At 52.2% G+C, this 14,301-nt stretch overlaps 1 protein-coding gene across 6 annotated transcripts in view; it reads left to right on the top strand.

Annotated features, from left to right (window-relative positions):
* CADM1 (cell adhesion molecule 1) overlaps positions 1-9,497 on the top strand; it is a 161,343-nt gene extending 151,846 nt beyond the window's left edge. For all 6 annotated transcript variants that reach the window (XM_074894860.1, XM_074894859.1, XM_074894857.1 and 3 more), the window contains 2 exons: positions 6,323-6,454; positions 7,190-9,497. In XM_074894860.1, coding sequence (XP_074750961.1) covers positions 6,323-6,454; positions 7,190-7,308 — 251 coding nt within the window. In that variant the 3' untranslated portion in view covers positions 7,309-9,497. The remainder of the gene's footprint in view (positions 1-6,322; positions 6,455-7,189) is intronic.
* The last annotated feature ends 4,804 nt before the right edge of the window (positions 9,498-14,301 follow it).

Raw genomic sequence — 14,301 nt, 5'->3', positions numbered from 1 at the left:
ATAATGTTATTGCTCATCCTGTCATACCCAGGCAGTGATTTCTGTCCTCCCACATCATGCATAAGTGGTTTATAGTGTGTCTGAAATAATGACAGCCTGTTCTGCCCCTGGCCCCGCCTGCCAGCACCCCCCGCCAGCCCCAACTTCTAGTCCTGCTCCATCATTGCAAAAAACTAATTCCACAAAAGACTTCACCAGAAATTCAGCAGGGCCACGCTGGCACTAGCTTTATGTCTCCTTCCTCATAGCAAAGAGGAATAGCTGGCTGACCCCCCACGTCTGACCAGCAGTGACGTGTGGGAGCTTAACTCATGTTGCTCTGTTAATTATTTAATAAACTAAACTTTAACAAGACGAAGAAGAGATCTCTCAGGAATTCTTTGAGGAACCTGATGTAGGTTTCCTTTTCCCTGCCTTGATGCAGATGTTGCGTTATCATCTGGGCAGCACGATGGCTGGCAGGGGAGTTAGTGTGTGGGACCTTACCTATGCCCACCTGCCAGTTCAGCCCCCGCTGTCCTACATCAATAGCTTGAAATTAATTCTCACCCAGAAACAGATTAATTTGTGTGGGAGTGCAGCAACAAATCCAAATATGCCAAAATTAACATCTATCCTATAATTTCAGAAAAACGTCCACCAATTTTCTGCTTGTACAGCACCAAAGTGCATAGAACAAGTTCAGGGCTGTTCAGAGATACCCCGAAGCGTTCCAGAGCGTTGGCCTACGGAACGTGGAGCAGGAAGGAGGGTGACGAGCAGGGATGGGGCCGGGACCCCCCGTGCAGCAGGTGCAGGATCAAAACTCGCACTTTCCTGAGTGGCCGTGGGGGCGGCTGCATCTCCATGTGCTGCCTTCGCTTCCCGCCCGCGGTGTGGAGGGATGGAGAGGCCTAACGGGAACCGGGACAGTGCCAGGGGATGCTGCGAGACGTAGCAGGAATCCCGGGAGTAGCAGCGGCGGAAAGTGGGTGCCGAGCTCAGCCCCGGGCCCAGGAGGTCACTGGGATGGAGCCGCTGCCTGCGGGCGCTGGAGGATGCTGGCATGTGCAGAAGGTCCCGTCCCAAAGGTGATCCCAAACCCAACGTCTGGAGCTTTGCAGGGCCCGGCTCGGAATGCGTGGTGAGCACTGAAGTTAGAAATGAAGTGGTTTGACTCTGATAGGTCTGGAGCATTTAGAGCGGGTATAATTGAGATTTAAAATAGTAGCTAGTACAGTCAGCCAGGTCCAACTTAGTCTTTCTCTTAATCTTGAGATGCTGCCACCTACAAAAAGAGTGGAAGCTAGAATACACGTAGATACATACATATATATATATATTTTAAAGCCTCATTAAACCAGAATTGAGTGGAACCTTTTTGTCGAGTAGTTGGGAGGAGAAAAGTCTTCCATCTGCTAAACCTTGCTGTAAGCGTTGACCCACATTGTCAGGATATTGCTATTAAAATCTGCCAGCTTTTCTCGTACTCTTGAGACAGTCTACAGAAAGCTATTTTTAAACAATTAGATCTGCAAAAATGCTGGAAAACTTGACATCATTAATACATTTATTTTTTAAAAAGTGTCTGCCCCTGCAAAAACCCCCTAGCGAAGAACCTGCGGGTTTAAAACGCGGGTGTTAATTGGCAATACCGACATGGAGGACGAGCAGCTGAACGTCTGCTGCACGCGGCTCCCGACTCGGGACGAGTTCCCTTAGGATGGTGCCGGGGCGGTGCCAGTAGGAGCCAGCCCAAAGTGCCTTTCTTTTCTGTCTATGAACTGTTTCAGGACTTGCACTTTTTGCTTAAAGGAAAACTTCAGGGCTCGCGTTCAAATGGTACAATCTCTCATTTTGTTGATTACATGAGTAGTTGGTTAAAATAACAAGCAAAAATTAATTCGGAGCTACCAAAGTCTCTTACTGGCCGGCCCTTGGCGCGGGACTAGAGTGCTCTCTGCTGCTGTCTGCAGCGCTGCAGCTCGCGCCGACGCGCTCAGCGCCGCAGCGGGCCCAGCGCTGGCATCGCTTGACGGCAGGGCACCACCATGCTCTTCTCTCGGGGGAGGCGTCACAGCACTTGAAAAGAAAAATGGATTTTTTTCCGCATATATTCCACTATTGCAGGTGGATTGTACCAGCACCGCTGCTGTTTTCCTTTAAGGTACTTTGGTGTCAAGCGAAGCGCCACCCCCCAACGCTGGGTTCACCCGAGGTGCGGAGGGGCCGCGGCTGCGCGCGCTGTTCCCAACAGGCAGCGGTGTCGGCACCTGCCCGCGCTCTCCCCTCCCGCCCGCCCTCCACCCCCACCCGCCACAAAACCACCACAGACCAGAAACAAATCTGTAATAGAAAAATTCTGACTATTCGATTTAAAGGCCAGCGTGCTCCAATATATATTAACATCTTAATGGGAAAGCTCGGCATGTATACATTTACTACTCTCTGACAAGAGGGAATTAAATGTCAGAAGGATTTGTAGCATCTATAATTGAATTGGTGCTGAGAAAAGCAAATCTTAAGGAAGAATAACATATTAGGATTAGCAAATAATGTGGCATTTTGTCAGCTCCTGCCATCTCATCTGTTCCCTCTTCAGTAATAAAGTCGTGATTTCTGCTTTAATCATAGATATGAAGCGGGAATAGCTTTTGTGAATTGGAGACAGCCTTTTAAAGCAGATTCTGGTTTTTAAGGTCAAGTCTCCCTTTCTTGGCACAAATTTGGGGAATTATTCTTTGCTCCAGACCCGGCACGCTTTTTTTAATTACCAAAGAAATAATGAGTGACGGAAAACGAAGCGGCCGCTCTCGTGCTGGTGGCGTGCAGATGGATTTGCTTGGAGCGGTGACCGGAATTGCCGGAGCCGGGTCTGCCGGCCACTGGCTTTGCCTTGGGTTGACGTTGGGCAGCTACGCTGGAGCACGGGGAGCTGGACGAGGTGTGGGAGAGGAGGTGCTGAGGGAGGAACGTTAGCAAAGGACCAGCGTCACGCTGGAATGGCTTGTGAGGGAGGATCCAGCGCTGGAGAGTTTTATTGAAGTGTTGGAGTAGGAAAGCAGCGTTACAGGGCTGTGGGTGTCGCTGACTGGGCCTTGGCCTCTCAAGGTGTTTTGTTGTTGCTTTCCTGTTTAAAAGGAAGAAAAAATATGCCAGAGGCCTAAAAAATTTTCCAAATTTGGATTTTTCTTAGAAACAGCAGGTAGTTTATCTTTGGAGAGCAAATCACTTCAACCCAGAAAAGCTATGAGGCAGATTTTATTTTTGTAAGTGTGTTTTAATGCCTCTAAACGCAGCGTGTTTATTTTAGGCTAGACCATCAGCTCTTTCGCCTGCAGAGGCGGGCTCAGGCGGGTACCGCAGGCCACCAGAGCGGTGGGCGCTCGCTCCCTGCTGCAGCGGCGTCGGGCCTGTCCTGTCTGCGCTCGGGCCCTCGGGGTGGCCTTTGGGGCCAACGCGCTTGGGCGCGAGAGGCAGCTTCTGAGCCTCGATTGTGGTGGCTGGTGCAGCACGGCAGAGGAGCCGTGCCTTTCCCTTGCTAGTCTAACGTAAATATACGTATCTTTTAGCTTCTAAGTTAGGAGGACGCTGTCGGTGGCCTCGCTGACTTGCTGTAGATGGTTTGCAGGCACTAGGCATCCTCCAAAGTTGTTCAGTTTTTACACAGTGTGTAAGCTCAGAGATGAACTATTTAGCCACAAGCATAATAAAATAAGCTTGTGGCTTGCCTTCGCAGAGGTCTTTTTTAACAGAAATAATTAAGAAAAATGGCCCTGCAGGTCCCAGTAGATAAAATCATCCTTAATAAACCGTTCTGGCCAGAGCTGTTTGCCACGCTCTATGCAAAAGCCCCTTCCCAGGGAAACCCCGTGTCCCGACGTCACTGCAAAGGGAAGGGAAGCCGCGAGGCATGTGTCGGGCACAAGACTTTTGCACGAGCGCACCAAGGTTTCATCTTTCCAGAACTTTAATTTATGGTGATTAAGAAAAAATGCCTCTTGATGTAAAATCCTGCTCCAAGCACATTAGAGAGCCGTAACTCAGTGTGTTTATTTCCCTTCGCTGTTCCAGATGTCAGCAGACATTCATCCTCCCACTCTGGGCTGCTGCTGCCTCCTCCTTAGCACAGCCGGCCAGATCTGGGTGCTGAGTTTCCAAAAAAAAAAAAAATTTTAAAAATGGAGTGGAGGTAGTCTAAAGCAGCTGCTCCAGTAGCTGAGCCAGGTTTGGCTGCTTTGTGGGGAGTAAGTCCTCAAAGGCCCAGGTTAGCGGAGCCGAGCGCCGCAGTGAGGCCATACTCGAGTGGCGGCTGCCCGCAGCGCCCAGGGCTGCTGCTTTTTCTGCAGCTGCTGTCCTGGGCAGGCAGCGGGGTCTGGGCGCAGGCGAGCTGGTCGGCCTGGCACGGCGCCGCGCTGCCCTTTGCCGACGGCGAGCAGGGATGGTCGGCCGCTTGCCAAAGCAGCCGATGCTGGGAAGCGTCTGTGATATGGCCCGTTCCTGCTGGAGACGACACAAAAATTCCCTCCCTTGATCATGCTCTCGGATTTCTCGGGCACGCTCTTCCCGCAGCAAGTGACGCGGGTGTAGGTGATGTGACAGCGGATGCTCTCGCTCTGCAGGAGAATGTTTTTGGGCCCCAGTTTGGAGCTGATGGGAGAAGCTGCTGGAAGGGACTTGCCGACGGCAATGCCGAGGGGCTGCTCTGCGTCGTGGCCCTTAACGTGCCCCTCACCCCGACCCGCTTCAGCCCCCACCGCCTGTGCCAGAGCTCCTGCTTTTAGAAGTTACAGGACAAGACACTCGAAGGGTTTTTTTCTTAAATTGTTTTAATTAAAAGACCCTTTATGGTGCTCTCAGTCACGAGTTATTTACTTAGGTCCCTCAGTCCTTAATCTTGGAGCAGAATTGGAAATATCGATAGAAAGCGTAAATCCCGGGCTGCTGCTCGCCAGCTTTGTATCAGGTTTCAGCTCAAAAGAGCACCATTACCTTTAGCTGTCACGGATCTGTACGCTTGATCGATAAACTTCAAATATTATTAGAGGTGGAGGCTTCAGAGATTTGCTCTGTTCTTTGGAGGGAGACGGAGATAAATCTTTCTTAAAAATTGACTTGCATTTGCACTCTCAGTCTTCCTGGTAAAATGCATTTCTCTTAGGTGTCTGGGCAACTGCATGCAGGACAGATTTATAGGCCATGTGCTTCTTGTAGTGAAAGATTTAAATGGTAAATCCTTCACATATGACTTCACAAATCATGTAAAGTTAAAAGATTTTTACCGTTTCTGTTGCTGCTGTGCTTAAATTGTAAGGTATGGCCAGTAAATCATTTTAATGGAGGTGTCGCGCTTGACTCAATAAAAAAAAGAGACAATGGTTTAGCTTCTGTTCCAAAATGTTAATGTATTAATCAACGGGAGAATAATTGTTTTTTACTACATTATAAATCTCGGTTGCCATTAGGATTGCAGTGAGGGTTGATGTAGCTGCGTTCTTAAATTAAAATTGTTTACACTGCTATACATTAATTTTACACGGCCATAGCTCATTCTGGGTTCATTCTGGAGTTGTTCCTCCGCCAAATGAGTCATTCCTCTCCCGGGTGACGGCGTCCTAAGGGAGAGGCGCTTATAAAAGAGAGCTGATGGCATGGTGAGGAGTTAAAGAAATGAAATAAAGCAGTTGCAGGCACTGTACAATTATTGCTCACTCTCTGCTTTTGAAGAGGTTTTTATAGTTTGGGTGAGGAGTTTTGTGTCTCCGGACATTGTGGGCTGCACTGGACGGCAAAGGTTGCGGTGAATGATGTCGTCTGGTTGGGTCGGGGGAGAGGGGGGTTGTAAAGGCGTTTGTCGTGCTGGGTTGGGTGGGTTTTGGTTGAGGCGTTTTTTGGGCGGGAGCTGAAATGTTTGCAGCAGGGCACTTGTTAAAGACATTTCTGCAGAGCCAACGATTAATATTCCCATTTTGTACTGCTATTCCCTGTGCCTCCATCCCCCGGGAGGTTGAAATTTGGGGATCTTTCTAGGGAAATGTCCCCAAATACATACCCACCACTGACTCCATCTCTCCTCTCCCTCTCCCAGCTGTCTTCCACATGTGTAGTCATAGTGCTGCTGCTTGTAGCGGAAAACACCTCGCGAGTCGAGCTGCCAGATCAGTTCGGCTCTGGACAAAGTTCCTCGGCCCGAACTCATCTGTCTTGATAGCTCCGTGCTTTACCCCTCTGCCTTTGGAGAGCACAGGGGTGGCTTTTCCAGGCCTGAGAGCAGCTGCAGCCAGACCCTTCGGAGAGCCTCATAATAAGTGCCGAATTCTTATTCCTCTTCTGATCTCAACAGATTCTCGTGCAGGTGAGGAAGGGGCAATACGGAGCGTGGACCATGCGGTGGTTGGTGGCGTCGTGGCTGTAGTCGTGTTTGCGATGCTTTGCCTGCTCATCATTTTAGGGCGATATTTTGCCAGACATAAAGGTAAGACAAAGACCGAAACCAGAAAATGGGAGGACGTGGCATGCGGGTCCCCTTGCTCGCGGTGGTGTCCTGTCTGATGTGGGGACCCCTCTGCTGCTCTGACAGATTGGCTCCCAGAGCCCTTTGAAATGGGGAAGGGAGGGAGGCTGGCGCAGGGCACCGATGTTCTGGGCGCCAGGGCCTTGGGACGGGAGGGCGGTGGTTTGCCCCAGACACGGGCTGTCCCCGCCGGGCCACCGCTGCGGCTCGCGGGCGATGGTGCCGGGGAGGCAGAGCCCCTTCCAAGGCGCCTTGGCAGCGGGGCATGGCTCTGTTCCAGAGCAGCGTCTCCCGACGTGGGGCACGCTGAGTTCCCTCACGCCGAGCTCTGTCTCCTGCTTCAAGTAAAGCATATAAAGCACAATTTTAGCGATATTTGTGCGCTTCTGAGAGGGGGAAATACCTGAGACTTAAGTTCTTTTCCGAGTAAGAGGCTGCAGGGAGCGGGATGCCATCGCACGTCAGAGCAGGGACATGAGTGCCCAGAGCCGGGTCGGCCCGGAGGTCTCCAGCGGCTCCTGGCCCACAGGAGCAGGGAGCTCCCGCACCGGCCCGCGGCCACCTGCCTCCTTGCTGGCGTCACTTGGTCACACCCCAGACGGGTATTTTCATGGTTTGCATAATTTTTTCCCCTTTCGCTCGCGGCTTCGTGGCTCGCTCTCAGCACCTCGCAGATACCTCCCGCTTCCCTTTCAGGTACATACTTCACCCACGAAGCCAAAGGAGCAGATGATGCGGCCGACGCAGACACAGCCATCATCAATGCAGAAGGAGGACAGAACAACTCCGAGGAAAAGAAAGAGTACTTCATCTAGAGCAGCCTTGGTTTCTATGAGGTGTCCAACCGTGGACGGTTACTACTGGCCCTATTTAAACGCTCAAGAGACAGTGATATTGGAAGTTGCAACCAGCTTGTGTCTTTTTTTTTAAAGAAAAAAAAAAGCAAATGGGTGGAGAGTCGTGAGGCTGGGAGGGTCCGGGATTTGCTGTGTAAAAATATTCCTCGTAAAGTACACTCTGCTGTTCGACACCTCAGTTTGTTTGGGTTTTCTTTTTTTGGCCAAGTCCAGCTTGGATTTAGTTTAGTGAAGTCATTTGCAGAAGATTCTGTGCCTTGTTTAATTTCTGTTCGTTCGGGTTGGGGGGAGGCTGGGAAGAAGAGGGGCTTCTGTGCGGTAGTTCCCTTCGGGTTTCTGTGGCTCTTCGTTTCCCCTTTCCTGTTTGTTTCTGGAGTTGCCTGCTGGGACCCCGTGGAGTAGGTGGGTTTCTTTGAGGGTGTTTCTCTTTCTGTTCCTCTTCACCGTTTTCCGTTCAGAACTCGAGCTCATCGGAGGAGAACCAGCACATTTTAGATTTCGTAGTTTGCAGTTCAGTGTGCCCATCTCCCATTCCCTCTTCGTCGTAAAGGCTTGGATAAACAAGCGACGAGACCCCGTGTGTGGCTGCCCGTGTTCAGGTGCTTTTGATGGTGGCGACGAGGAAATCGGCTGGAGCTCAGCAAAGGCGCGGCTCGGCCACAGGGAAGCGGACGGGGGCTTCTCCCCCTGGGGGGGAGGCCGGGCCCGGCCCCCCTGGGCTCGCGAGGGGCTTCTGCCACGGCCTTGCCAAGCGCCTGGCCCGCTTGCCCGGCTGCGCCCGGCTCTCCCGGGTCGCTCGAGAAGGCAGAGCCCTCCCGGGGCGCAGGGGGCTGCGGGTTTTGCCGTCCGCTCCCCAGCTTCTGCAGCCGCGGGACGCGGTGGGTGCGACGCCTCCCCCCCACCCCCCGCGCGCTACAGCCGAGGCCCGGACGAGCAAAACTGCCTTTTTTTCTACCCGCTAAGTAAAACGTGGGAATTTGTGTTAAAACAACAGTGCTAACTGACTTATAAAGCCATAGGTGAAAAGGAGAATCTAGCTAAATTAGAATCGTAAGTGGCAGGTAGCGGACTGCAGTGAGCAGATGGTATTAAAGTTATATACGCTGAATTTTTTTTGGTGAGTAATCTTGGATTTCGAGCGATGCTTTTTTTTACTGTGTTTCTGTGGAAAATGTATGCTGATTTATTTAAGGGAAGCATTAATCTTAGCGTCAGGTTTGGGGGTTTTTTTAGGGGTTTCGGGGGGAGCATTTTCGTGCGTTTTTTTTCTTCTTAATTGTTGTTTTTGGCAGAACCATTACAGTGCGGGAGCCCGTTGGGAGCGGGATGGCCGGCCGGCAGAGCGAGCCCGTCCGCCAGCAGCGCTCTGTCTTTCCCCTTGTCACGAGAAGAACCTGGCAGAAATACCCTTTTTTCCGAGCAGATTTTGTCGAGCGCAGCTCTTTTCTGAGCCTTCAGCACCGTTGCCAAACCCCATGGTGGTGAGAAGCAGTCAGGAGGTTGGAGGCCGGGGGGCGTTTTCAGCCATCGTGGGTGCGGGATCGGCAGCCTGGGTTGGAGCAGCCCATTTTGTTTTGGAAGTGTACCGTAGTGCAGTGTTACCGATGTAACTTTGACTTACAATGTTGACATGTCTCAGGTTCATGTGTTTTGATTGGTGTTTTCCGTCTCAGGTAGATTGCAAAATTTCGGCCCCACACATTGGAAAAATAAAAAAACACGTAAAAACAGGATAAAAAACAGGAAATTACGAATTTTAGTTGTATATTGGTTTATGTATTTTTTCTTCAGTATACAGTGCACTGTTTGAAATGTATTGTTGAGTATTACTTTGTACAGCTTTAGATCATTAGGATTTTGAAGCGTGAAGAAAGAACAACCTTGTTTAAAGGAGTATTACAAATGAAGGACACAGAACTGATGATAAACAACCTTGTTCTTTATTCACCCGGCCTTTTTATTTTTTCCCCTTAGGCCAGTTCTGTTTTAAGGTGTCCATGGAAGATGTTACAATGTAAGAAAATACATATCCATCTGCTCCCATTCACATTTTGTATTGGTTCATGTATACCATTTTTACAAAGGAAAAGAAGTACTATAAAATATCTGTCTTCTTAATAAAAAAAAATTAATGTTACAAAACTAAACCTCACTTTGCCCTCTTTGTCCCCTGCCGTTATGGAGACAGCAATCACGGTGACCTTCGCCCCCAGCTCGCCCGCCGGCGCGGTGCTCGGAGGGGACGGTGCTGAGCAGGGAACGCCCCGGCGCTGCCCGCGGGCTGCACCCTCCTGCCCGGCCCTGCCCAGTCCCAGGAAGAGCCTGGCTCCTGGCCCATCGGGCAAGGACGATGACCAAAGGATGATGACGATGAGAGGGTCTGCCCTTGCCAAGCGCCTACGTGGGTGATTTTCGGCGCATTGGGTAAAGCCGCTTCGCACCTTCACGACGCGTTCGTGTCCTTTGCCAAGGAGGCTGTGGGGTGCGGAGGGGCTGCCTTGGGCAGGGAGGTCCCTGCCGAGCTCTTCCAGCGCCGCAGCCTTAAATCTCCTGTGAGGGAGATCGTCTCAGGTTAATTAATCTCCAGGCTCAACCTTGCTGGGAGCAGCTGGAAGTCCAGCCTGAAGGCGGCCATGCTGCGATTGCATCTTCTGACGCTGTTTATCCTGCGCTGGGGTTTACTTAAGGAGAAGATCGATCTGTAACCGACACTTCAGTCGTCCTGAGCTGCGGGGTGGCTGCCCAGACACAAGCTCTCAATGGCAGACAAATATTTAAATGCTGTAATGGTGGGTGAGTGACCTCCTTCACCCTGTTCCCACCTCCAGTTCAGTTCTGGTCTTTGCCAGATTTTCTTGGCTCTCCCTTTAAAAAGGTCGGGGTTTCTGAACTGCACTATGTGATGCCTGTTCCCCTCCGAACACCAAAGCCCAGGGAGAAGTTCTGCTGCCACGAATCCGTTCGCCGCTGCTCCATCTCGGCGGAGCTGCTGACGGGCCTGGCCCTCGCTCCTCCTCCAACGCTGCCCTTAGCCGCAGCTCATGAAATCGGGTTATGAGGCAGCTGCAGCGCTGAAATTAGAAGCATCAATCTTTCATGCTTTGGACAAAGGAGGAGGAGAGAAACAATTGCTTTCCGCTGAGGAGACGCTACCGAGAGAGACGCTGCCGTAATGACTGTGTGTAAACAACGTGTCCTGTCCTGCGCAGGGCTGGACGCGCTTGGGCTCCTGCACCGAAGGCGCTGCCGCTGCTGCGCCCAGGCCGGCGCTCGGCTCTCGAGCTCTTGGTGCATTTAATGTAGTTATGTGAGAAATAACATTTTTCTGAGAGAAATTATGACACTGAGCAAAATAGGGCAAACCAGAAAAAGCGGCTATTCCTTTTTTAATATGAAATGGATATGAAGATCATTAACTTTGGTAGTTAACATGGCTAGTTTCTAATTATTTTAATGCACAAGAGATTTTCAAACCACAGGTCCCTGCTGCTGGCTCGTGATGCTTCGTTCCTCTTCGAGCCAGACTAAATTCCATCACATGCTTGTGGTGTCAAGCGGAAGCTTACAGCATTGGATAGGTGGTTGAGGCCCTTCCCCACCTGGTCCTTGTTCCCCTTTCCCTGAACCATTTATGCTTCTGATAATTCCAGGAGCAGCATTTCCATGTGGCACAGCTCACACAGTTATTGTTTAGATTATTGTTGAGCTGCATTCAGTAACGACATCTGATGCATTTCGCCTGGAAATAACAGCAGTCAGGGGACAGGGGTGGCCTCGAGTGCCACACACAGTCCCTCATGGCTGGCGGACATGCAGGTCCCAGGCTGGGGCTGCCCAGAGGTTCCCGCTTGGTGGACGAAGCGGCCGAGGCGTTAAAATCACATCCTGAAGCCTGTCTGGGACCTCGGGGTTTGGAGCCGTGTTGCAAGACAAGGCCGGTCCCCACAGCCGAGCGGGCAGAGCGTCCCCAGGGCCCACCCAGGTGTTAGAGCGGGTGAGCGCCCCAGGAACACCACGGCCTGAGCGGTTCTGCTCTTGCTTTGTCCCAAGGTGCCTTGAGGATCCCTCTCCATCCGCTGCAACAGGGAGTGGCCTCTTGCAATTCCTAATTCGGCGCGTTGTGTTGCTCGTGTTGGCGCTCCTCCCCGAGGGCTTTGGGCTGGGATTAATGCTGGGCTCTGTCTCGAAGCACAATCCTGCTGCTGCTGCTGCTGCTCACTTGCAGTAATTTTCAATAATTTAGTATGCTCAGAGGCGATCTGCCCAACGCAGCGGCAAAGCCAAGCCTGCGCGAGGAGAGCACAGCTGCGGCAGGAGCTGGGGAGGGGACAGAGAGCCCTTGGTTATGGCCACTTCTCGTTTCCAGAGTTGCACCGATAAAAGTGTGATTGAACATTAATAGCCTGTTACGAATCCAGTTGTGAACACTGCTGGGTGGAACTGCTGCCAGCCGCAGCTTTCGAGAGAACAAATCAGCCGCGTGTCGGAGGTTCATGATTTATTTACGGCGACGTGTGGCTCGTGCATCCCGTCCCCGAACCAGGCCCTTCCTCGCTATCTGTGGCTTTGCCAGCGCCTCTGTGTCACGAAGCCAGCGGGCTTTGCTTTGCTCTCGGGCTGTTTACGTTCTGCGAGTGCCGAGCGGGGCCTTTGCCAAGGCTTTGGATCCCCGTCCTCAAATGGCCCGGCCGTTTCCCCAGTTGTCTGCATCAAACCGCTGCTGCCTTTAATCTTGGCAATTTCATGCTGCAGTATCCATCTGTTTGGGAAAGAAACCCAAACAGGGAGTGCTGCTTGTGAAGATCACAGATTTACTTAGCTGCAGCTTCAAAAGGTTCTTATTTCTACCTCGTTCCATCACTGGGAGCAAGGAGGTCTGCATGGGCAAGCGGAGCTTAACCCTTCCTCTCGGGCAGCTCAGCCTTCTGCCAGCATCCCACATCTGACTGTGGTTACGCTGCAAGCGGTTGCATGAGCCACTTGTCCGGCTGTTTAGCGCCACGCAGAGAAGTAAATCTGCTCAGAAACCTCCTCGAGTTCATTGCCTCGGGCTTAAGAAGTTGCAGCGGTTTTCCTCGTGTCCTGGATCTCACACCCAAGGTCCCTCCTTTCATCATCCGCCATGTAGAGCCTGCCAGCCACGCAGGCTTCGCTGCCCGGCATCCAAGCGGCTCTCAGCTTTTAACGAGCTTCCTATGGCCTCGGCGCTTCTCAGAAATTAAGAAAACAAAGTCTGTGATTTATCCTATCAGTGGTCCAAACCTTTCAGGATTATTTCCCAAAAGCACCTGGGACTGTGAGGCAGTAACCGGCAGCTGAGCACAAGCGTCTGAGCCCCACAGCCAGCCCTGGGCGCAGCGGGGAGCCCGGCTCTCCAGCCTTTGCCATTAAAAGGACCTGAGGACGCTTCAGTAGTTTGTGAAATCCAAGAAAGGACCATTAGTTAAGATAAGAATGTAGCGTTTGCCCTGAACTTACCATTTTCGTAAGTTGCAGAAGTTGTTTGGTCCTACTTACACAATTATTTTATCAGGTAGGTAATAGAATTGTTAATTTATCTTTTTTTTTTAGCAAAGACAGGAAGGAATTATTTTAACGTAATAAACAATTCTGACTGGCATAACTACTGCCTTTTCTGCCAGGCTGATGTCGCTAAAAGTCGACGCTTTGAATACTTCTGCCACAAAGTAATTAGCGATAAATGACACTTCGGTGTACATCAGGTAGAAGGTGCCTGAAATCTGGGCTCAGCTGTGGAGAAAAGCAGGGGGGGAGCTGGGGCGCGGCGCGGCCGTGGGGCTGGCAGCAGCGACTTGTGCTGCCCCGCTGGGCTCAGCGGCGGGGCCTGGCGACAGGTAACGGCTTCCGTGGAAGATCCGTTTCCTTGGCTGGCCGGCGGCGGGCAGCGCAGGGTGACGCCCGCTCAGGCAGCATCGACTGGGCGGGGACGCGCCCCCCGCCCTGTCCTCCCCGTCCTGGGGCTGGGGCTGCGCTGGGGGTCGGGGGGGAGCAGTGCTGGGAGGCGACACCGGGACCCGCGGTGCTGGGAGGGTGCTGGAGTGCGGCCGATAGATGATACTCCCGGTGCGCGAGTTGGGCTGAGCTTTGCTGGAGTGCTGTGAGCCCGGGCAGAGCGACTCAGCCCTCTGCACCCAACAGGCCCTAAGTCTGGGGGTTCCAATTTCCCAGCGCAGACGTGCAGGCACAGACTGCGGGGCTCTCCATCCCTCGTCCCTAAAGGCCTTGCTAAATTGATACCGGTTTTAACCTGCGTGCCTCTGCCTATCTACCCCACAACCTGTGTTCTCCTGCTCCAGTTTCTTACCCTGTTCTGCAGGAGAGCAGCAGTTCTGTAAGTAACAGACCTGGTAGAATGTAGGTAGAATAAGACTAAAGCACAGATAGAAAGGGTACGGATAGATGTAACTCAGCTGTTCCTCGACTCTAAAATCAAAGGCGGGCAGGATCTGTGGGCGCTTGGCAGCCTGAGTGCAGTTTGGGGGAAACTCCAGGAAAAAAGGGAACTGAGCCCCTTCAGAAGAGCGGGAGTGCTCAGCAGCCCCAGGAGGCTTCATTCCTGTCCTAGGATGGTGCTGTAATCCAGGCCCACGTCTGCCTGCCCGATGTCACGCCCAGCTCCTGGTGTTGTCAGTCCCAGCTCGTGGCTTTGCAGAGCTGCTGTGGCTGCCCTGCCCTGGCCCTGGCCCGCGGGGGAGCCCCCGCTCCCGCTGACAGCTCCGCACTCACAGAGACTCTCCAAGCCCTTCAGCACTTTGCTGGGCTGGAGTCTTTCTTGTCTGCTTCCCTTTTGCTCCCTGCGAGGTAAGGAACGATTTCTGCGTCTCAGAGTACAAAGGGGGAAGGAGTCCCCGGTGTTTCAAAAGATCCTGAGACACAAAGCGCCGGGGAAGAGTAGGGACGATTTTAAAGACCTGCCAGTGGTTTCCAAGG

This window comes from Strix uralensis, chromosome 26, assembly GCF_047716275.1.
Source record: "Strix uralensis isolate ZFMK-TIS-50842 chromosome 26, bStrUra1, whole genome shotgun sequence".
NCBI classification, from domain to species: Eukaryota; Metazoa; Chordata; class Aves; order Strigiformes; family Strigidae; genus Strix; species Strix uralensis.
Note: the sequence above shows the minus strand (reverse complement) of the source record. Positions and strands in the feature narration are given on the sequence as shown.